This window comes from Gopherus flavomarginatus, chromosome 16, assembly GCF_025201925.1.
Source record: "Gopherus flavomarginatus isolate rGopFla2 chromosome 16, rGopFla2.mat.asm, whole genome shotgun sequence".
Classification (NCBI taxonomy): Eukaryota; Metazoa; Chordata; order Testudines; family Testudinidae; genus Gopherus; species Gopherus flavomarginatus.
The window spans coordinates 22368474-22390316 of NC_066632.1; the positions used below are offsets into that span (position 1 = coordinate 22368474).

Genomic DNA, 21843 nt, shown 5'->3' on the forward strand with positions numbered 1-21843 from the left:
GATGGTGTAGTGGTTAGAGCAGTAGCTTAGGCCTGAGAAAACCTGCGATCAATTCCCCACTCTGCCATAGACTCCCTGTATGACCTTGAGCAAGTCCCTTAGCCTCTCTGTGCCTCCAGTTCCCCACCTGTAAAACACCAACAATAGCCATGCATTCCAGAAGAGGTGGGAAGATCATTGCAGAGTGTGCCGTGCCCCAGTACTACGCCAATGGGGGCCAATACCAATACCTGAGTCAGAAACTGATCTCACAAGCCCTTAGGCTTGTGCTTAACTTTATAACAATGAGTCACGGTATTAAATTCAACCACAGTTAGGCTGCTGCATTCCCTCATCTGGTGCCTCTTATCTTAATACTTAGATGGACAGGGACCATCTCTTTGTTTTGTGTTTGTACAGCACCTTGCACGGTGGGGTCGTGGTCCACGACTGGGCCTTCTACTCCTTACCATAATACCCCTAATAAATAACGTACAGTGCCCAGCATAATGTGGCCTTGGTACCTGACCAGGACTCCTAGGTGCTGCCATAATGCACTTAATAGCTAGTTCAGTCCTGGCCTATGACTGGGGCTCCTGCACCCTATGGTAATACAAATACAAAAGAACAACTCAATTAAAAGAAATTCTTTGCAGATTCAGGGCCTTAACTAGCCTATTGCTCCCACCTGCACCATAATATAGTTCCGGGATAAGGTGTTTAAAGCGTTATTGCATTTGCACGTGGAAATTATTAGGTCAGATTTCAAACCTTTTTTTTTTTTTTTAAATCCCCAGTGTTTGGAGTGGTGGCATTTTTTCCTGGCTAGAAAAGTGTTTTACCTCCGCTCCCTCGCCGCTAACAACCCCCTGCCCCACCTTCGCTAAATCTTCCCTAAGAAATTCACCCGTGGGCCAAGCCCGGCCCTGGCAAATGTCAACCCAAGGAGTGTGCAAATTCTATGCAACCGGAAGAGGGACTTTCAGGGGAAACAGGCAGGAGTTTTAACGCTAGGGGGTTGCTTCACGATCCAGCGATGATGTAAGCTGCTCTGCAGATTTCACGCCCCACCTTAGGCGCGCCCCAGCCCCGCTTTATCCCACAGTAAATAGTTAATTCCCCCAACCAGTGACTTAAGGGATCTGCCCCAGAGAGCTGCCAGTCCCAGCGATCAGAGGCAGCACAGCCGGGGGGATTGGATTGAGGAGGGACCTTCCTGTTCCCAGCCACCCATTTAACCCTGCGGTCTGCTGGGAGCTCCTGGATCCCCAGCCCCAGTGGAGACACCCTGAATCGATTGTTCTCCCCAGCTGGAGCGGTGAGTTGGGAAGGCGCAGGGAGAGGCAGCCCCCGGGGAAGGGCAGAAACTAACAGCAGAGGCGAGGCGTGGCTGGGATGAGAGTGAAGGGGGGGATCGGAGCCAAGAACGGGGAGCGGGAGCCTAGCGCGTTGCTGGGGATGGAGAGAGGGGACGATCGGGGAGGGGGGGCTGTGGCTGCAGATACCCCGGCTCACCAGCCCCCCTGGCTTTGAGATCAGTGGGTGGCTGTCACCTGGGACCAACCAGGCCCAGCCGCACCTTGCTGGGGATGATTCACCGTAGCGTTGTTCGCCTTGCAAACCTTGCAATCAGTTACTGCAGGCGGAAGAAATTTTTTGGTCTTATAAAACTCACAGTGATTGTTTAAACGCGTTGCGGTAACGCTTAGCGGGCCCAACGGAGAGCAGGGCTGGGTGGGCCCCGCATGGGCAGTCCCTGCCCCAAAGAGCCCTAAACAGAGCAAGGGTGGAGGGGAAATCGAGGCACAGGGGGAGGGTGACTTGCCCAAGGTCAAGCAGGAGGTCAGTGGCAGGGAGGGGGCTAGAGCCTGTATCTCCAGTGTCTTGGATGCTGATTGTATGCGAGTGCAAAGCCCTGGCTGCTTGCAAGTGACCTATAAAGGGCTTAAAATATATGGGCTGGTACTTCTTTATTTTAATTGCTCCCATCGTGCATAAAGGTGGCCTGAGGAAAGGTGGGGTTGCATTCTCAGCTCTGCCCTTGGGCTGCTGAATGACCTTTGGCAACTCATTTCATTGCTCTGTGCCTCAGTTTGCCCACCTATCAATGGGGAATCTCTCTTTTGTAGAGTGCTTTGAAATCTACTGATGTAACGTGCTAAGTATTCTTATGGCAAGGGTACGTGGTAACCCACGTATCATGTTCCTCTGAGAATCTGGCCCTTAGAGTTGGTGCTGATCCGTCTTGAAAATGAGTGTGACTTTCAGAAGGAATCATTCACAGGTGCTGCGTTGAGCTGGCTGAATTTTTTTTTTAATCATCAGAACTTTTTAAAAAAAACTTTTTAGGACTGAAATGTAAATTTTCACTGCCAAAAAGTGATCTTGGATCAAATGTTTCTGGCTCTTTGTTGTGTAAGAGGAATCAAAACAAAAAAAACAGGAATTGACCTTTTTTTGGTTAAAATATTTGGATTTTGAAAACTGAATTCTCTTCCCCGCAACCAGATTCTTCTCCCTCCCCCCCCACAAAATATGCAGCTTTTTAAAACCAAAAATATTGTTAGAAAGTTTGGAGGAAAACCCAGAAGTATTAGAAATCTCCTGCCCAAACCTTTTCCAACCACCTCTGATTCTGAGTCTGCTTGAGCCTAATTTTAAAGCCTGATCTGAACCGAGAACCAAACCGACCCAAACCTGATACTTCCCCCCCAAAACCTATGTCAGCACCGCTGCTGCGTCATCCCTGGGGTTGGGACAGTGGGAGCTTCTCATTCCCCATGCCCAGCACCCACCATCTGTCCGCAGTGGCAGCCAGCCCAGGGAGGGTAGTTGGCACGCTCCCTCTGCAGTGCTCAGCAAGGTGGTGTTGGCCGGCAGGAGTAGGGCACAGGGCCACTGCTGTGTCAACCCTACCAGCAGAAGGAGGTGATCAGAGAAGACCTGACCTGACCCCGAGAGGGTAGGGTTGTTTTTAGAGACATCCTGAACCTGACACTTTTCCCATGAAGTTTGGGTCAGGCCGCAGATCTCTAGCGCTCAGCGTTCGACTCCAACCTGAGACAGCGAGAGCTGCAGGTAACATCATGGCAACGCTGAAACCTTCCCAGTCATTTCTGTATCGAGCCCACAAATCCTGGATCTTCTCATGTTGTGCATCTCAGAAAACAACTGCAGTGCAAATTTCTGCCCCAAAGTATTAATGCTTCCAAAACTAAATAACGAAGGAGTACTTTCTTTTTTCCTAGTGGGAAAAGTACCTTATTGTCCCTTCTCATCCTCTTCACAAATGCCTGAACTGGCTTTGCTAAACTGTTCCTAAAAAAAAAAATTAATTGGACCGGGATGATTTCAGCTTAAAGGTCTGAGCAACTGGAAAATGGTGATTATCATGCAAACATGAGCCTGGTCTACACTGTTTTTTTGTACCAATACAATTATGTAGATGAGTTCATGGAGGATCAGTCCATCAATGGCTATTAGCCAGGATGGGCAGGGATGGTGTCCCGAGCCTCTGTTTGCCAGCAGCTGGGAATGCGTGCCAGGGGATGGATCATTCGATGATTCCCTATTCTGTTCATTTCCTTTGTGGTACCTGGTACTGGCCACTGTCAGAAGACAGGGTACTGGGCTAGATGTACCTTTGGTCTGACCCAGTATGGCCGTTCTTATGTTCTTATACAGGTACATCATACATCATGTTCTTTTTTGAACCCTGTTGTAATCTTGCCCTTCACAACATCCTCTGGCAAAGAATTCCACAGCTTGACTGTGTGTTGTGTGAGGGGAAAAAAACAAAACACAACAAACAAACTTCCTTCTGTTTGTTTTAAACCTGCTGCCTATTAATTTCATTTGTCTGGATCTGTAAAAGCAGCAAAGAATCCTGTGGCACCTTATAGACTAACAGACATTCTGGAGCATGAGCTTTCGTGGGCGAATACCCACTTCGTCCATATTCTCCAGTCAGTGACTGGGGATCCCAATCCTTGTGGCTTAAGGTTTCCCCTTCTTGAAACCCAAAGCAGATCTGAGATGAAGCAGGATTGTGTCCCAGGGTTCTTATACATTTCCAGCAACCTTTCGGCCTGAGAAAACAATAGGCTTAACTCTCCTTCTCCCAAACATCCTGGCACTTAGCACAGGGTAACTTATCCATGAAACAGTTCAGATACAGGTTACCACAACCTTCAAAGAGACATAGAGACAATAATACTATTTCACTCAAGTATCTTCCTAAATGTTAATATTCCTTTTTGATCTTTGAATCAAAGCTATAGCATTAGACAAGACTTGTTTGCTGACATCCCAAAACCTGAGCAAACACCTACCTCGAACAACGCAGACTTGCATTTCAAAGCTCTGTTCATTTACAGATCTTCCTAACCAGTTTCTAAAGTTGGGCCATGGGTCAGGTTGGTCTGTGAGGTAATTAACTCTTTCTGGCCCTGTCACCTTTCAGTGAGATATTATATTACACTCATAACATCACACAACTTATGTGCAACCTGATTTTAAGGTGGGAGGAGGCTGAGAAGCACCCCCACCCAGAAATTTGCAACCCAACACCCTAATTGCTTTCACTATCAAAAATTTCTCTGTAGTGATTTAAGGTAATGGTGTTGGACACCTGCCCCATGGTCCAGGCCAGGCTAGCCTGGTGTGCTTATGTTCATGTGAGACATGTTAAGGATCTCAGTTTTTGTGTTAACCACAAACATTAAGTTTCTAGCTCTGGTGAGTGTGAAGATACACTTTGTTCAAGATTAGAAATTTAACCCAATGTCGTGATGTCTGTAGACAGCCTGAAACATTGGCTCTGAAGAGTGTAACCCTCCCATCCTCCATTCATAACGTTTGGGTGTTGACACTGGTGCCTAATGATGACTCATTTAAAATGTCAATGTTAACGCTTCATTGCTGAGTATTAGACCAGATGGGATGTCAAAGGGGGGGTGGGGTTAATCCCAGTGGGAGGATTGAGATTTGCTGCAGAGAGGAAGATCCAGAGGGAAGAAAGGAATTAGACAGGGAAAGGAGAGAAAGAAAAAGAGGAAGGACAATGGAGAAGGAAGAGAAGCAAAAGGTCGGAATAGCAGCCAAGGGAGCAGATTTCCCCCCACTGAGGAGTCCTGCATGTGACTGTAAAGCACTGAGCACTTTATAGTGACCCTCGAGTTGGGCCAGATCCCAATCTTTGTGCAAACATCGCATGATTGTCACTGGGAGGTAGATCCGGCGCTTTTGTTCTCCCTGTCTCATGACACATAAACAAGGGGACACTTTTAGCAATACAAAAGAGGGATGAATTCAGGACTAAGCAGAGGAAATACTTTCCCCACATGCCACCTCGTTAGCCTGCAGAACTCATCGCCACAAGAAATTAGCAAGATGCTGAAAGGGCTGGAACATTTCTGGGACTAAGAAGAGTTGACGATTGAAATTGTGGTGAGCAAATTAAACCCAGAGCTTAATTAGAGGCCAGGAAGAGACCTAAAACTGGGGGGCAGATAATCCCACATACACCGTCCTCTGGGGCACCTGGCACTGGCCAAGGTTAGGACACTGGGCTAGATGGGCCGATTCGGCCTGGCACTTCCTAGGGAGCTGGGCTGGGGTTGTCCAGGCCCATATATTAGGGGTGGAAATTGATTGATTGTTTTTTCAAGAGGAGTTGGGGCGTGATTGGGAGTTGGGGGGGGCAGGAGAGGCGGGGGAGTTGGGGGCCAGTTGGGGGAGGGGTGCGAGTCATTGTGAGATGGGGGCTGGGTCCTTAATGCCTCTTTGTGTCTTCTGTGAGTGACCCCCCCGCCAACAGCCGAGCCTGATCGCCCCCCCTCCCCCCGCCATAGAGCGGAGCCTGACCCCCCCCCCGCCATAGAGCGGAGCTTGACCCCCCCCCCGCCATGGAGCGGAGCGGCTCCTGACCCCTCCCCCCACCATAGAGCCGCGGCTCCGCCCGCGCCTAGAGCTCTCCAGGAAACGCGGGGGCGGGGGGCCGCGCAGGGACCTTCCTGTTCCCAGCAGCCCCCGCACCTGGCGGCGCCCGAGCCCGGCTGCGCTGGAGACCCCGGGCCGAGCGGTGAGCGGGGGGGCCCGATCCGGGGAGCGAGCCGAGCAGGGGGCGGGCAGTGGGGGGGTCCTGATCCGGGCAGCGGGGGGGGGGGTGATCCGGGCGGCAGGGGGTGATGGGGGGGCTGATCCTGGCACCTCGGGGGGGGGCGAGATCCGGGCAGCTGGGGGCTGATGGAGGGGGGGGGCTGATCCGCGCAGCTGGAGGGTGATGGGGGGGCGAGATCCGCGCAGCTGGGGGGTGATGGGGGGGGCGGCTGATCCTGGCACCTCGGGGGGGGGCGAGATCCGGACAGCTGGAGGGTGATATATGGGGGGGGCTGATCCTGGCACCTCGGGGGGGGGGCTAGACCCGGGCGGCAGGGGGTGATGGGGGGGCTGATCCTGGCACCTCGGGGGGGGGGGCGAGATCTGGGCAGCTGGAGGGTGATATGGGGGGGGCTGATCCTGGCACCTCGGGGGGGGGGGGCGAGATCCGGGCAGCTGGGAGGTGATGGGGGGGCTGATCCTGGCACCTCGGGGGGGGGGGGCGAGATCCAGGCAGCTGGGGGGTGGTGGAGGGGGGCTGATCCTGGCACCTCAGGGTTGGGCGAGACCCGGGCAGCGAGGGGGTGATGGGGGGGCGAGATCCGCGCAGCTGGGGGCGGGGGCGGGATCCGGGCAGCTGGGGGGTGATGGGGGGGCTGATCCTGGCACCTCGGGGGGGGGGGCGAGATCCGGGCAGCTGGAGGGTGATATGGGGGGGGCTGATCCTGGCACCGTGGGGGTGGGCTAGACCCCGGCGGCAGGGGGTGATGGGGCTGATCCTGGCACCTCGGGGGGGGGGCGAGATCCAGGCAGCTGGGGGGTGATGGGGGGGCTGATCCTGGCACCTCGGGGTTGGGCGAGACCCGGGCAGCGAGGCGGTGATGGGGGGGGGGGCTGATCCTGGCATCTCGGGGGGGGAGGGGCGAGATCCAGGCAGCTGGAGGGTGATTGGGGGGGCTGATCCTGGCACCATGGGGTTGGGCTAGATCCGGGTGGCGGGGAGTGATGGGGGGGGCTGATCCTGGCACCTCCGGGGTGGGCGAGACCCGGACAGCTGGGGGTGATAGGGGAGGCTGATCCTGGCCCCTGGGGGGGCAAGGTCCGAGCAGCTGGAGGGTGATTGAGGGGGAGGCTGATCCTGGCACCTTGGGGGGGGAGGGGTGAGATCCGGGCAGCTGGAGAGTGATGGGGGGGTGAGATCTGGGCAGTTGGGAGGTGATTGGGGGGGCTGATCCTGGCACCTGGGGAGGGTGAGGTCCGGGGCGGTTATGGGGGGGGCTGATCCTGGCACCTGGAGGGGGGCGAGATCCAGGCAGTTGGGGAGGTGATGGGGGAATGCTGATCCTGGCACCTGGGGAGGGCGAGATCCGGGCAGCTGGAGGGTGATTGGGGGAGAGGCTGATCCTGGTACCTTGGGGTGGGGGGGCGAGATCTGGCAGCGGGGGGGGGAGGTAATGAGGGGGCTGATCCTGGCACCTCGGGGGAGAGGGGTGAGATCCGGACAGCTGGAGGGCAATGAGGGGGGCCGAGATCAGGCCAGCTGGAGGGGGAGCCCTGATTTGGGCAGTTTTGGGGGGGGGGGAGAGTGATCGAGGGTGGGTGTGATCCATGGCTGCCTGGCCCGCTGCCCATCCTGACCCCTGAGCGCCGATGGGACTTGGGGTTCCCACTCCCCCGAGTTTGAGAGCAGTGGGTGGCTAACATCAGCTGGGACCTGCCAGCTGTCTCCCTGCCTGCCGGGGGTGATTCACCACCGCTTTGTTCTCCTTTATGAACTTTGCCATCAATTACCGGAGGGGGAAGAAATTGTTCTGTTGGGTGCACAACTGTCGGCAATTGCGACACTCCGGGTGAGCCTTTGGTTTCACAGTCTCTAAAAACCAGGCTCCTTTCCTCCCTCAAACCCAGCAGATCTGTCCCAAGTGACATTTACTCTTTACCAGGATTGTCCCTGCCACCTCCCAGCTGAAATTGGAACTTAAAGCTGCCAGGAACAGGTATATTTCAGCCTTCAGGCATTCCCTTACAATGCAAAGGAACAGGCCACGAGCATAGGGACATATGATCTCGGTTGGGGAGGAGAGGTCTCTGGACAGTCCAGCAGTGCAAACCAGAACAACGGAAAACTAAAGCATTAGTTATGTTAAAACAAAAATTGTGACTTTGTAAGAATTTTTTCTACTTTCTTAATAATTTTTTTAAAAAGCTGTGAAAACAGGCCCCATTTCCTGAAGGACTCATCCACCCCCACATACTACTTCCCTTGTAAGAACTTAATATTGGTATTGCAGTAGAACCTAGGAGCTGTAGTTACAAATCAGGACCGCAATGTGCTAGGTGCTGTACAAAGAAGGTTGGTCTTAGCCCTAGAGACTGTGTTTTGGATTCTTTTGTCCCCCCTCCCTCTCCCTGGATGCATTAGAACATAAGAATGGCCGTACATTAGTGGGATTGTCTTTTTTTTTTTTTTTTTCAGGTTGAATCTTCAGTTTAAAAGACAACTTGTGGGGAGAAAGTAGTCAGAAATAACTTCTGGCTGGAGATCCGAAAAAGGTTTCTAACCGTCGGAGGAGGGAGGTTCTGGAATTGGCCCTCCATGACTCGTAGCGGGAGGCTAACACCTTGTGACCCAGTAGGGAGCGGGGTGGATTGACCTGGGAATGTCGTTTTAGTTTTACTGGGACTGTCTGCATGGGAGAATGGGAGAGCAGGGGATGACTTTAGGTGAGGGACGGTACCTGAGCCAGGAACGGGGGTGGGACCAGTCCACACCTTTGCGACGGAAACTGGACAAAGGGAGAGAGAAGGAGAGAGCTGGCTGGAGGGATTTTTGGTTTCAGTTTTGGGCTGGCTGGGAAGAGGCAGGGAACCCCAAGTCTGGGGTTTAAGATCCTTGCCTCCCAGAGGGACCTGGCTGAGGGGTCCTGGTTTGTACCTACAAGCCCTGCTTGGGACTGTGATCCTGTCGTCTAATAAACCTTCTGTTTTACTGGCTGGCTGAGAGTCACGGCGAATTGCAGGAAGTGGGGGGTATAGGGCCCTGACTCCCCCAGACTCCATGACACACCTTAACTAGCTTAAAAGCTGGAGCTTGATACATTTATGGACAGGATTGTATGACTGGGCTGCCTGCGGTATCAAGGGACTGGCCTCTGTGACTCAGGAGGTTCCTTCCAGTCTTGTGTTCCAAAGAGAAGTGACTAGATCTAACCTTACTGAAAAAGCCTCATGTCAGAATATTCTGTACCCCCTGGAACAGAGCGGGGAGGCCTCAAGCTGGACTCCCAAAGACCAAGGCCCCTCAAAATCAGTAGCTGCTTTGTGGAAGATGTTGACTTCAGTTCTTAGGAGCAGGGAGTGAAAACTCTGGGCTGGATTCTCCTCTTCCCCCCCCCCCGCCCAGTTTTCTGCTGCTGTATCTCTAGAAACTTCAGTGCAGTCCCTCCTGACTCACCTTGTGTAGATGACTAGGAGAGGAAGGGTCGCCAAACATAAGGGTTCAGATCCTTGCTCTGCCACAGACTTCCTGTCTGACCCCCTCAGGCCAGTTACTTAGCTGCTACATGCCTCAGTTTTCCCATCTGTAAAATGAGGCTAAAGATGGTGTGACCTCATTTGCAAAGCCCACTGAGCTGTATAAGAGCTAAGTATTATCTCCCTATGCCCCAGTTGCAATGAGACTAATGCTTCCCTACTCCAAAGGGGTGTGATAAGGATATAAGCTGCTGTGCTGCCAATGACAAGATAATAATGAGTTCTTACTTGCTTTGCTTTCTCCATTAGGTCTTCAAGTGCATCCAGCCACAGTAACGCTGTTCAGAGAGACGGGGGCTGCAGGGGCAAGCTGGGAAAATAGCCTTTGGATTGCCAAGGTGTTGCCTGCGCAGGAAACCCTGACCCACACATCTCAGAGTGCAGGTAATGGTGCAGAGATGTCCCAGTATGCCATGTACAGCACATGCCTGTTAGAGGAACCCTGGCAGGACCTGAATGGGAGTGTCAGGCTAGGCTAAAACAAATGGGAATTGAGGTGTCTGAATCCCCTAGGCAGCTCTGGGGAGCAATTGCAGCCTTGGCACCTAGATCGCCACTGCCTAGGCACTCTACCTGTGGCTAGCAATGCCTACTTCTTAGAACAGGGATGAAGCAGCACTCGAAACTAGGCACACAGGGCTGGGTTTTCGGGGGTTCAGCACCCAAAAGTGAGGCTGGGTTCTCCAAGAGCGTTCCTGAACTCTGAAAACAATGATGCCTAAATGGGAGCTGAGCTAGCCCACAGTGCGGTTAGTTAGTTTGTCTCTCACTAGCCCATGTGATACCCTTTGCCCGGGCTCCTTACCAAAGGGTTGGGTGTTTCCTAGACTTCTGCCGAAGCAGTTCTATTAACCTGAGCTCTCAGGAGAAGCTCTTGGAAGAGCTAGATTTGCACTGGGTTTAAGTCGTAGCCCCTTTAAGGGAGGAAGGATGGCCCAGTGGTCAGGGCAGCAGCCTGATCTGGGCTCAGTTCCCTGCTTTGCCACTGACTGTGGGCAAAGTCACTTAGGGGCAGATTTTTCCAGGAAACCTGATGGCTAAGAAGTGCCTCAGTTGGTCAATGCCCACCTCCCATTCACAGCAATCTGATGGCTGCAAGGCAAAGTCAAAATAGGATGCGGATTTTCAACACGAGAGGGTAGTGAGCCCCTGGATCAGCTTCATCGGGATGGTGAGGTCTTCATCAGTTGGTCTCTCTAAATCAAGACTCGGGTGTCCTCTAACTCACCCACTTGTCGTTGGGCTCAGGGCAGGACTCGCTAGCTGAGGTTCTCTGGCCTGTGCTCTGCAGGAGATCAGGCTGTGAGACCACAGTGGTCCCTCCTGGCCTTACTGCTTAACTCCATCTCCTGTCAGATTCAAGGGCTGTATGTGTGGGGAACGGGCTGTGTAGGGTGTGAGAAATGGTGACGCTGCCGTGGGGCAGAGAGTTAATAGGCTGCGTTCTCTTCTCTCACCCGTTAGCAGGATTCCTGACTCCTCACGTCTCCTTCCCCCTCCAAATGGAGCAAGAAGAGCCGTGCGTAGTGGAGCTCCATGACTCTGATGACCCCGATATGGTTAGACGAGTCTACATAGGTGAGGACGGATACAAAGCCAGGAGCCACTGATCGGTGAAGCGTGGGTGGAGGGAGCTGAGACTCAAGGGGCAGAGGGGACTCTTAGTTCCACCTGTCCTAGCCTAGCGCGCCTCGTGTTATGGATGGTACTTATCTGGCCCCGTTCGCATTGTATCTAAGCACCTTCCATTTGTCAATGGCGTTCTCCTCACACATCCCTCTGAGGCAGGGCCAGGCATCCCCATTGTTCAGAGGGGGAACTGAGGCCCAGGGTCACACAGGAAGGCTGTGGCAGAGCAAGGACTCAAACCCCCTGGGTCTGCCAAGTCCTAGGCTAGTGGCCTGACCACTGGGCCATTCTTCCCACGTGGATGCAGGTGTCACTCATGAGACTCCTGGGAGGCCCCTCCTCTCAGAGCGACCTGCTTTTTCACTTACCAGGTGGCTTTCATTTGAAGGGAAGAGGGTGCCCGGGGGTTACTGAGTGCAGAATCCTCTGCAGGCTGGTGCCTCAAGGAGCCACCTTCAGGGTGAACCCCAGGTCCCTTGGGTGGCTTTAATTCCTCCATTAAACTGCTAGCGTCCAAAGGGTGTCTAGCCCCATCCCTCTGTGCCCTCCCCTTGGGATCTCTCCTCCTCCTGTCCTCCCTGCATTGTGCAGATTCCTCTCTCTGGCGAGGGCCTCATCCCACCTGCAATGGGTGGGGGCGTCGTGCTGTGCCGCTGGCTAAGGAGGGGGGTCCCTGCGTGCTCCAGTTTTGCAGGGAATAAGAAAGGGTTGTCTTCAGGGTGCGAGGCAGCTGGGCTCTCCCCCCCCCACCCCCCCCCGTGCCCATTCTCTTCCATACAGGGTGGATGGCTGGCTCCCATGTCTCATGGGTCCTGGGCTGTAACTACACTTCCAGCCAAAGGCTTCCCCATCCAGTTCTCATGGGGTTTGTGGGTCACTCTTCTCACCTCAGCCTAGCTCATGGAGGGGTGGGGCTGAGGGGAAGCTTGGGGCCTCTGCCAGGAGGGGCAGGGTTTGAAATGAGAACTGGCCTCTGCTGTCTCTCCCACCCTGAGGACTATGGGGGAGACTTTCAAAGCTGCCTGGAGAATCCAAGTACCCGGTTGCTGTGAATTTTAATGGCAACAGGACCTCCAATCCCTTGGGCTGCTCTGCAGCGCTCAGCTCTGGCTTCCCAGACGGAGCCCCAGGGCTGTGCACTTGTGCCAACCCTGGCTCCCCTTTGCTTTCCAGCTGACGACGGCATCGTGAGCGAGAGCGAGGAGGAGCTTCAGCATGAGATCATCCAGACTGTCATACCCCACAGCCCGCTGGCCAAGAAGCCCAAGAAGAAGGCTTCCCAGAGAGCCGATGGGAACAGCGCCAAAGCCCGAGGGCCAGAGAGCCCGGCAGGGCCACCCCCTGACTATGGCAGCGAGTTGGTTGAATTGGCTGGCGGGCAGGAGGAGGAGGGGGGGATGGTGGTGCGGCACCGTGGGGCCACCGGCCGGCAACGGCCCTTCATCTGTAACGAGTGCGGCAAGAGCTTCAGCCACTGGTCGAAGCTGCTGCGGCACCAGCGGACTCACACCGGCGAGCGGCCCAGCACCTGCAGCGAGTGTGGCAAAAGCTTCAGCCAGAACTCGCACCTGGTGCAGCACCGGCGCACTCACACAGGCGAGAAGCCCTACCGCTGCGGCGACTGCGGCAAGAGCTTCAGCTGGAGCTCCAACCTCATCCAGCACCAGCGCATCCACACCGGCGAGAAGCCCTACCAGTGTGGGGAGTGCGGCAAGAGCTTCACCCAGAGCAAGAACCTCATCAAGCACCAGCGGACCCACTCGGGCGCCCGCCCCCACCGCTGCACCGAATGCGGCCGTGGCTTCACCCAGAGCACCAACCTCCTCAAGCACCAGCGGCTCCATGCCGCCCGCCAGAGCCAGGCCTGCCCCGAGTGTGGCCAGGCCTTCCGCGAGAGCGCCGAGCTGGAGCGCCACCGGGCCGAAGCCCATGGGCATGAGCCCTACATCTGCGTGGAATGCGGGGAGAGCTTTGCCAAGAGCGCCACGCTCAACCGGCACAAGAGGGTCCACAAGCCCCTTTTTGTGCGCTGAGCGACGGGTGTGGAGTGGGGCCGTGCCCGGCACGTGACCACGCGTGGCATCAAGATGCGCTCCGTGTGGTTCAGCGCGTGGCTGGCCGCAGCGTTGATGCCTCCAAAGCATGACTACAACAGTCACGTGACTAGCCCCAGCATCGCGGGACGTGGCTGTCCACGGTATTGGTGTGTGCTGAGCGGGGCCCTCCACTGTATCGACGCATGTTGAGCATGCCTGTGCCATCCATGACGTTGCTGAGCATGCCCCTGGCCCGTCATGTGACCTTCCATGATCTCAACAAGCAACTTAGCGTTGGCAAGGCACCTGGCTGTCTATGGTGTCACATGGCCAGCTGCTACATTGGCCACACGCGACCCACACCAGCACAGTGTCAACGTTGTGGTCAAAGCCTTGGAAAGCAGACCTCAAAAAAACTCACAGGAGACAGAGCTACAGATGTACATAAGGTGGGGGGCGGGGACCGAGTGTGGGGGTGGGGGATGTTTAAGGTAGAAGCCATAATACTCAACAAGGCAACTGCCCATCCTAGGGAAGCCAGCATCTAGGTGCAGGGGAGGGCATCCTCTCCTGGGGGGTGATGTTAAAAGCTGGATTGTGGATGAGGAGGTGCCTCGTGTGTAGAATAAAATTCTGCTGTTTTGGGGGTGTAGATTCTGTGTGGCTTGGGCTTGTTGGGAAGGAAATGGCACCTTGGTTCCGTATTTGGGGTCCTGCTCATAGTGGGGGGGCCCCAGATATTGTGCTAATAACGATAATGGGGGCAGGGGAAAATTGCATGAATTAATCAAAGGTTCTTTGTCACTCTTAAGAACCTCGTATCCCCCCACCCACCGCCAAGCTGGCAGCTTTCTGTGGACATACCCCAGTGGGCTAGCGTGGGACAGGACTTGCCCTTTCGAGGGCGTGGGCCGGTTGGAGACTGAAATAAGGAATCAGCAGTGGAAGTGAAAGAGTGAAGCAGAACAGAAGCTCAGAACCCAACCCCCAGCCTGTCTGTGTTCCCTCTGGTCTGAGAAAGCCCCTTCGGTGACGTAATGCAAGGCACCTGGCTGGCAGGGAATCCCCTGAGGGCTCCCTCCAGGGCATTGGCCATCCATGCAGTACTGAGGCCTGGCCTAGTTGCATTGGCTGCTCCAAATGGGGGCTGCACCCAGTGCATACAAGTGATAGGAAGAGCTGTTTTCCTTTGCCTGAGGTTTTCACAAGTGATTGATTAGTATCCAACTCAAGAGGACACTGCCCCCCCCTTAAAGAGCCTGGGCACTCAGCACTTGGTGAAACACAGGCCCCAGGATCTTGATCCCAAACTGCAGGTCACTTCTCTCCAACACCTGGAGTTCTTGGGCATGACTGGCAAAAGGAGACAGGGCATTTTCCCCCTCTGGGTGACTTGACATGAGCTGTGTCTTGCTACATGGGGTTAAGACCTCAGGGCCTGGTTTTCACTAGGCCAGTAGCCCCCAGCTCCTGCAGGAGTTTCAGACAGGCTGCTTCCGCCAAGGGGAATAGAAACCAGTAGCAGCTCAGCTATGAGGGCTGTCTATTTTGGGAATGAAACTCAGCAGGAACCATCAGCTGGCATGTCTCTGGCCAGCTGTGTTGATGCTCAGTAGACGTGCTGGTCATAGAGGTTTTCTCCTCTAGCTCTGTTCACCATCATTCTCCATCCCTGGCAGCAGGTGGCTGTGAGCTAGAGGCAGGTACATTATTTTAGGTTGTGAGGATGTTGTGTGTGAATCCCTTTGAAGTGATGGACAGAGGAGCTGTGCACAAACAGAGACTGAGATTGTTAGTTACCTAAGGGATTTGGACACACCATAAAGGGAATCCAGGTGTCTGAATCCTAGGGGGAGCATTAAAAATGTTAACTCTAAGGACTGCATCCAGGGACAACAGAGGTGAACCAATCTCCCTTCCTGCCCCTCTCAGCAGCTGGAGACAAAGAGGGAGGGAACTCTCCTGCCTCTGAGCAGCTGTAGGGAAAGAGCCAGTGGCATAAGATGCTGACCAGATGCCTGCTTCCAGCTTGGGCTTAATTTCCATGGCAACCCTCTGCTCAAGGTCTACATGCAGCTTGAAGCCTGGCCAGTATTACCCCACCCCCAACCACGTCACATCCAGCCCATCAAAAACCCATCACATCAAGGCCTGGCCTCTGCTGCCTCTCAGAATGGTAAACGGGCACTTGGGGGCAGCAGGGAATGGCCACTGCTCCTCATAGCCCTTCCTCCTCCCCCTAGCAGGAAACTGGGTCCCTGCTTGTAGTGCTCAGTGGCTGGAGAGGAAACGGGGGGGTAAGAGAAGGGCAGGCAGGGGCCCCAGGTAGGACCAGAAGGTACATGTATCTGACAAGAGACATACCCACAGCTTGAAATCCAGCCAGGGGTTAAGGGTGCTGGTAGGTGCCAGTGACTTGCCTTGTGTCAGGTGATCACCAGATGCCATGAGGGAATCTTTACACCACCTCACACAGGAACCACCTTGTTTCCCTATAGCACTCCAGCCCAGACCTGCCAATTACAGACTAGGGCTCCCTGAAGAGGCACCCCCCACCTCCATCCCCTGCCCCCCCTCCTCTTCTGGAGCCAGAGCCACCATTCCAGTAGGGCCTTTGCTGTTGTGTGGAAGGGGCTCAGAATAGGGCAATGGACAGAACCTTTAGACAGACAGATCCACCCCACACATCAGCTGGCAACAACTTCCAGTGGATTCACGGCCACACTGACAGCTGGAAGGCGTCCTAGCCCCACCCCTCATGTAGCTCTCACCAGAGGTGGCCGAGTACCATTCAGCACTGTTTTAATTTATCTCACACATTGATATCACCTGCCACATTCAAAAGGGGACAAGCTTCCCACAGGTTTGCATTTAAGACACTGCACGCACGTAACAGCCACCAGCACAAAGAGCAGATGCTTCCCGACGGCCGGAAGGGTTTCGGCCCCAGCTGTTTCCTCGGTGATTTTAAGACGCTGCTCGTAACAGAACAAAATGCCTCAGTCACGCCGCGGCGTGCGGGGCCCGGGGGACCGATGCCACAGGCTACGCCTTCGTTGCTGCAGCCTGTGAAGCCCCCATGGCCGTTAGCTGCTGGATCTTCTGGCTCATCATTTCCATCACAGCTGCAAGGGAGAGAACACGCACACACACTGAAGGGAGTTGGCCAGGGGCTGTCCTAGCTGTTAATAGGTGGGTCCCAGCTGTGGGCACTGCCCTGCCAGAAAAAGGCCAACATGTGTACCTTGTTTCATGGCATGTTTTTCCTGCAGTGCCGGCTGAATTTTCTCCATCTGTTTGGTCAGGAAGTCGATCTTCCTTTTGAAGAAATCTCGGGCATTGTCTGCTGTCTGCAAGAGGAAAGGTGGCATGATATGCCCACCCTAAGGAGAGGCAGGCACCTGGGGAGGGGGCTCACCCCCTGCCTGAAGTGCAGTGACAATGAAGCGATGCACAGGACAGAGGGTAAATACTTGAATTGCTCCAATATTTGGCTGCTCAGGCAGTAACATGCTTAGCCTTTCTACGGCACCTTTCATCAGAGCACCTCAAAGCACTAAGTAATGAAGCCTCACAGCATGCCTTAGTTGTAGGTGTACCTATATATCACCTCATCTGCTACTGAAATGCAGCCACCTCTGGGGTGGAACATGACAGCTGTCCAACGGCGCATCCCAATGCCACAAAACGAGATAGAAATTGATGGCACTGTCTCTGACTGAAGCAGCAAGAGGCGACAGCACATAACCATGCATCTTTGGCCAGGGCTAAACCCCTGATACTTGGGGAAAGGGTCACTGGAGTGTTAATGGTCAGCAGGCTGGTTTTACATCTGCCCTGACAGATGGTAGCACCCAGAAGCAGAGTCGCCCAGCAGGCTGAGGCACTGCTTCAAGGGGAAGAGTGCACCACCAATGCCTGCGGTACCTGCTTGGATTTTGAAGGTTTCTCATCAAAGAACCCACCTGCTTAGCTTGCAAGACCCAACTGCAGCGTAGACCAAGGAGGTCTGGCTAAGGGAATGCAACCCAATCCCCAAGCAGAGAAGTGCAGTGCACTAACCTCGCTGGCCATTTACCTAGCCTGCTGTCACACACAGCCTGCCACTCCCAGGGGAGGACCTGCAGGGTGTACAACAGGAATTCTGTGCTCAAAGAGTGAGTGCGTTTTGTACAGAGGTTGGGGTGGGGAAGAGATGGCTTTAAGTCATTTTATGTGCAGGTAAAGCGCATCCTGCCGCTCCCTGGAGCACACCAAGTCTAATGCTGTCACGGTGGGTTGGCTCACGAATGCCTCCTACCTTTTCTACGTAGTAGCCTGTCCCCACGTCTACCAGCACGTGGCCGACGTCGGAAAGCTTTCCGGGGACGTACATCTGCCAGGGAGGTCAAGGGAAAACACCAGACCAGCAGGGGAACCATAAGAGAGCAACGAGGTTATGGTGATAGGTCCTGGGCAAAGCATCTTAGCTCCAAACCTCCTGGAAGGGGGCAGATCCTGAGCTGCTATAAAGCAACAGAGTGCCTTTGAGCACAGGCAGATCTGAGAGTGCAATCTGCCCACAGCTTCAGTTTAATAAAGCAGTGTTTTACTAGATTATATTGTGGTTGCAGGTTGAAGGCTTGACCAAACTCAGGGCCCCACTGAACCGGGTGCTGCACAAACGTAGAGAGAGAGTGAGTCTCTGTCCTGGAGAGCTCACAGTCCAAACAGACAAGACAGAGAAGGTGGGATGGGAAACTGGCAAAGAGAAAGGATGTGATTCACGCACGGTCACACAGCAGGTCAGTGCTACAGCTGGGAATAGAATCCAGGTCACAGGCCAGTGCCCTAACCACTGGACCATGTTGCTAGATATGAACTGGGCAGGCCCCATGGGAACAACTAGAACCAATTTCAACAGGAATCAAAAGATCAGATCAGTCCCAAAGCCCCTAGGTGATGCTTGGCCAGAGGAGAAACCCAAGCCAGGATTAATGGGAGGAGGTTGCAGAGAGATACCAAGAGCATTGCAATATCCCAGTATTGCTGGAAAAATCAATTGGCAGAGGAGGCAGCAGGGACTGAGCATGGAACTAGAAGCCCCTGTTCATTCCCAGAGCAGGGGCAACCCAAGCAGCTGCAGGGCAAGTGCCCCCAGTGCATCTTGGCCAACAAGCCTCAGCCCTACCACGGAGTTAGAGGGGAGCTCGTGCTCTACCAGCCTCCTTGGTTCTTGGCCCCTCTGGCAAGGAGGGCGCTAACGGGCCAGCTGGGGTGTGGGTTTGGGATGTGGATGGCAGGCCACATGGAACAGCACAGATCATTTAACAGAGAGGACACTGAAACAGCTGTCCAATGGGAGCAGCTTTGGTCACCCTCAATCCAGGCAGGATTTAGACTAGTGACAAAAAGGATCCCTGTGACTGTTCCCAGCCTCCAGTCCCCTGACTGGAAATGTTCAGCTCTAGCCTGCTAGCTGCCGGCTGCATACAAGGCAGAGCAGGCTGCATCCTTGGGCCCGGAGGGTTAAGTTCCCCGTTGGGGTGAGAATCAAAATGCCAGGGTAGCAAGGAGCCAGAGCACAATGTCAGCAGCATCTTCGAGGTGGTGGGTAAAGGATACAGAGCTGGTTAGCGGGACTAGCAGCTCCTTCCCTGGAGACAGAAACAAATGCCTGTTATTACCCAGACACTACCCGCTACCGCACAGTATGGGGGGTGGAGGAGGGCTCCAAACAGCAGTGTGGGAGTGGGGGGTGCCAAAGCTGCCTGGGACACCCATGACTATGGGGTGCTCATCAGCATTCAGAGGCTTTGCACAGTTGGGTCAAGTTAATAGTAACGCTTGGCCCCTCCATAGCATCCTTCATCCAGATCTCAGAGCTCTTGAATTAATTACACATACAGACCCTGTAAGGAAACTGAGGCACCAACCAGGACCGTGGCCTGCATAAGGCCACGCAGCAAGTCAGTGGCAGAACCAGGATCAGGATCAAGAAGTCCTGGCTCCCAGTGGTTTGCTCTAACCACTAGTGAAACCTCCCTCCCCTCGGGACCTGGTCCCTGGGATGAGGGAGGCCATTCCAGGTGGCCAAGACAGATGCACAAAGCTGGAGGATACGAGCAGCTCGAGGGGCTTAACAACCGCATGCAAACGCCAAGGGGGGCCCTCTGCGACTGCACCCTTCCCAGACGGGCCTGGGGGGAATGGGGTGGAAAGGGGGCTGAGGTGCAGGGGGGTCTGCACCCACCTTCATTGCTTTTGCTGAGCACATTCAGACAGTCCTTGGCTTCCACGTACTTGGTCTGCACCACCTTGAGCTGGGCGATGGAGGAGGAGAGGAACTCCACTTCCTGGGGGAGAGCACAGCCCAGCGCCCCCGGGGCGGGGCAGAACCCGGCATCACTGGGGGGGCAGGGGAACAGAGCCTCGGGGCGGGGGGCCTCGCTGGGGGGGCGGGGCCCCTCAGACAGGGCTGGGGGGGTCTCGCTGGGGGGGCGGGGGCCCCTCAGACGGGGCTGGGGGGGTGTCGCGGGGGGGGCGGGGCCCCGCCCCTCAGACAGGGCTGGGGGGGGTTGCGGTGGGAGTCCGGGGGGGCGGGGCCCCTCAGATGAGGCTGGGGGGGGTGTCGCGGGGGGGGCGGGGCCCCTCAGACAGGGCTGGGGGGGGTTGCGGTGGGAGTCCGGGGTGGCGGGGCCCCTCAGATGAGGCTTGGAGCGCGCTGCGGTGGGGGGGGGTCTCGCGGGGGGGGCGGGGCCCCTCAGACAGGGCTGGGGGGGTGTCTCTCTCGGGGCTGGGCCCTGACCTGGTCCAGCTGGTTCTTCAGCACCTCGAGCTGCGGCAGCGTCAGCTCCGTGATGTTCACCTGCTGCGCCATCTTGGGGGAGAGTCAATGAGCGGGCCGGGGGGCGCTCTGGGCCGGACACGGAGCCACTCTATGGTACGCGACACCTCCTCTGGACTCCAGTCTCTATGGTTTCCTTCGGCCAGCCATGGCTCTGTAGGGCTAAGCCTTGCCCTGCTTCCGGTCGCCATTGCTCTGTGGGGAGAAACGTCTAGAATACTTCCGGCCGCCATTGCTCTGTGGGGATAAACGTCTGGCCTACTTCCGGTCACCATTGCTCTGTGGGGATAAACGTCAAGCCTACTTCCGGCTGCCATTGCTCCGTGGGGGTTATCCTCTACTTCCGGTCGCCATTGCTCTGTGGGGATCAATCCCCATTAGAGCCTATGCTGAGGAGTTCAGAAGCGAGGCCTTGCTCAGTTTCAAGGTCAAGGTGGCCTACAAGGTTACAAAGTCAGTCCACCACTGTCTGTCTCGTTCTTATACCCCAGGGGGATGGTCCTAACAGCACTGAACTCCTAGACCAGACATTCTCAAACGGGGGATGGGGTGGGGGGCGGAATGTATCAGGAGGCAGAGGGGGTGGAGAAATTTAAGGAAAAAAACTGTCCTGCACCCATTTTACCCACAGCACTGAATAACTAGCAAAGCTGATTCCTCCAGAGGTATCAGGTCCTCAGCGGGCAGCCTGCTGGAGTTCTGTTGAGCTTGCATACCATTATATAAAGTCGGTGCCTTCTGTGCATTAATCCCTTTGTGCATATTTAATTGTAAGCAGCAACTACAATCAGTTTTGGGCTTTTGCTCTTATTACAATGGATCGTTGGCTCTGTTTGAATCAACGCCTTACTGTTCTTAATATCTAGGGAGAGCTGCAGGTTGATTTTTGTTAAAGCGGTATCTGTACTTGTGTGGCAAGAGGCGGGGGTAGGTGTGTAAACTACTAGAGGCACAAAGAAGGGGGCACGATCAAATAAGCTTGAGAATGACTGTCCTAGACTGATGCCGGAATCCCCCTGCCTCCCCCTCCTTACCCATCAGCACACCATGGGTTCCTCAGTCTATCAGAGAAAGGAAGAACATGATCCACGGTCTGGAAGCTGAAACTAGATAAATTTAGAGTGGAAATAAGGTGTCAATTTTTATCAGAGAGTAACTATAGAAGCAACTTATCAAGAGGCATGATGGATTCTCCATCACTGGCAGTTTTCAAATCAAGATCGGCTGTTTTTCTTCAAGATCTGCTCTAGGAATTATTGCACGGAAGTTCTATGGCCTACGTCATATGGAGGGTGAGACTAGATGATCACAATTGTCCCTTCTGCCCTTGGAATCTATGAACTGGAATCACCTGATGCTGACCTCCCAGGCTTCAGAGGAGAGGCAAATAAATATAATTAAAGCAGATAAATTGCTATTAGCAGCATAAAGTCACTGTAAGCTATTTTCATATGTACAGAAAGACCTGCACATAGTAACTGCAGGTCAAAACTAATTCATGTAAATGAACAGCTAAGATTGATTTGCATACAGGTTAAATAGTTCCATACTATTTAACCCCTATCCTGAATATTTCTGCAAGATCCAATTTTCCTCTAAATCAGCTCCACAAGGGTCACTTTAGTCATTTGTGGAGCAGGCTAGAGCAGTGTATCAGTGGACATTAACCTGGCAGAGTTAGACAGAATGGGAATTAAGGCCAAGGTCATGGGTGCTAATGGCTCTAATTTTTAATAAGAT

General features: G+C 54.4%; 2 protein-coding genes across 10 annotated transcripts; one reads left to right on the forward strand and one right to left on the reverse strand.

Moving 5' to 3' along the window:
- Positions 1 to 1117: 1117 nt before the first annotated feature.
- On the forward strand, positions 1118 to 13929 carry LOC127035637 (zinc finger protein 629-like). Of its 9 annotated transcripts, none has more exons than XM_050925720.1 (5): positions 1164 to 1297; positions 8555 to 8802; positions 9862 to 9996; positions 11077 to 11190; positions 12415 to 13929. In XM_050925720.1, the coding sequence occupies exons 2-5, from the start codon at positions 8778 to 8780 to the stop codon at positions 13272 to 13274; spliced, it is 1134 nt and encodes a 377-aa protein (XP_050781677.1). In that variant the 5' UTR covers positions 1164 to 1297; positions 8555 to 8777; the 3' UTR covers positions 13275 to 13929. The 9 variants fall into 9 exon arrangements, with proteins under 9 accessions (XP_050781681.1, XP_050781677.1, XP_050781682.1 ...); XM_050925719.1 differs by lacking the exon at positions 1164 to 1297 and adding an exon at positions 6007 to 6061; XM_050925722.1 differs by lacking the exon at positions 1164 to 1297 and adding an exon at positions 6007 to 6061 and having other exon boundaries at positions 11080 to 11190.
- Positions 13930 to 16062: 2133 nt separating this feature from the next.
- On the reverse strand, positions 16063 to 20324 carry PFDN5 (prefoldin subunit 5). The gene is made up of 6 exons (XM_050925728.1): positions 20065 to 20324; positions 19510 to 19612; positions 18882 to 18913; positions 17578 to 17652; positions 16522 to 16627; positions 16063 to 16402 (listed from the first exon to the last, which is right to left on the reverse strand). Exons 1-6 carry the CDS (start codon positions 20134 to 20136, stop codon positions 16323 to 16325), a joined length of 468 nt encoding a protein of 155 aa, XP_050781685.1. The 5' UTR covers positions 20137 to 20324; the 3' UTR covers positions 16063 to 16322.
- Positions 20325 to 21843: the final 1519 nt, after the last annotated feature.

Bases quoted from the DNA above. Each gene is read 5' to 3' on its own strand.
- LOC127035637 (XM_050925720.1), top strand. From the start codon at position 8,778: ATGGGAGAGCAGGGGATGACTTTAG. The intron at 8,803-9,861 runs GTGAGGGACGGT...TTTCTCCATTAG, and splicing joins AGAGCAGGGGATGACTTTAG to GTCTTCAAGTGCATCCAGCC. The intron at 11,191-12,414 runs GTGAGGACGGAT...TTTGCTTTCCAG, and splicing joins GGTTAGACGAGTCTACATAG to CTGACGACGGCATCGTGAGC.
- PFDN5 (XM_050925728.1), bottom strand. From the start codon at position 20,136: ATGGCGCAGCAGGTGAACATCACGGAGCTGACGCTGCCGCAGCTCGAG. The intron at 18,914-19,509 runs GTGGGTGCAGAC...TTCTGTCTCCAG, and splicing joins GCTCAGCAAAAGCAATGAAG to GGAAGGAGCTGCTAGTCCCG. The intron at 17,653-18,881 runs GTATCCTTTACC...CCTCCCTGGCAG, and splicing joins TAGTCCCGCTAACCAGCTCT to ATGTACGTCCCCGGAAAGCT.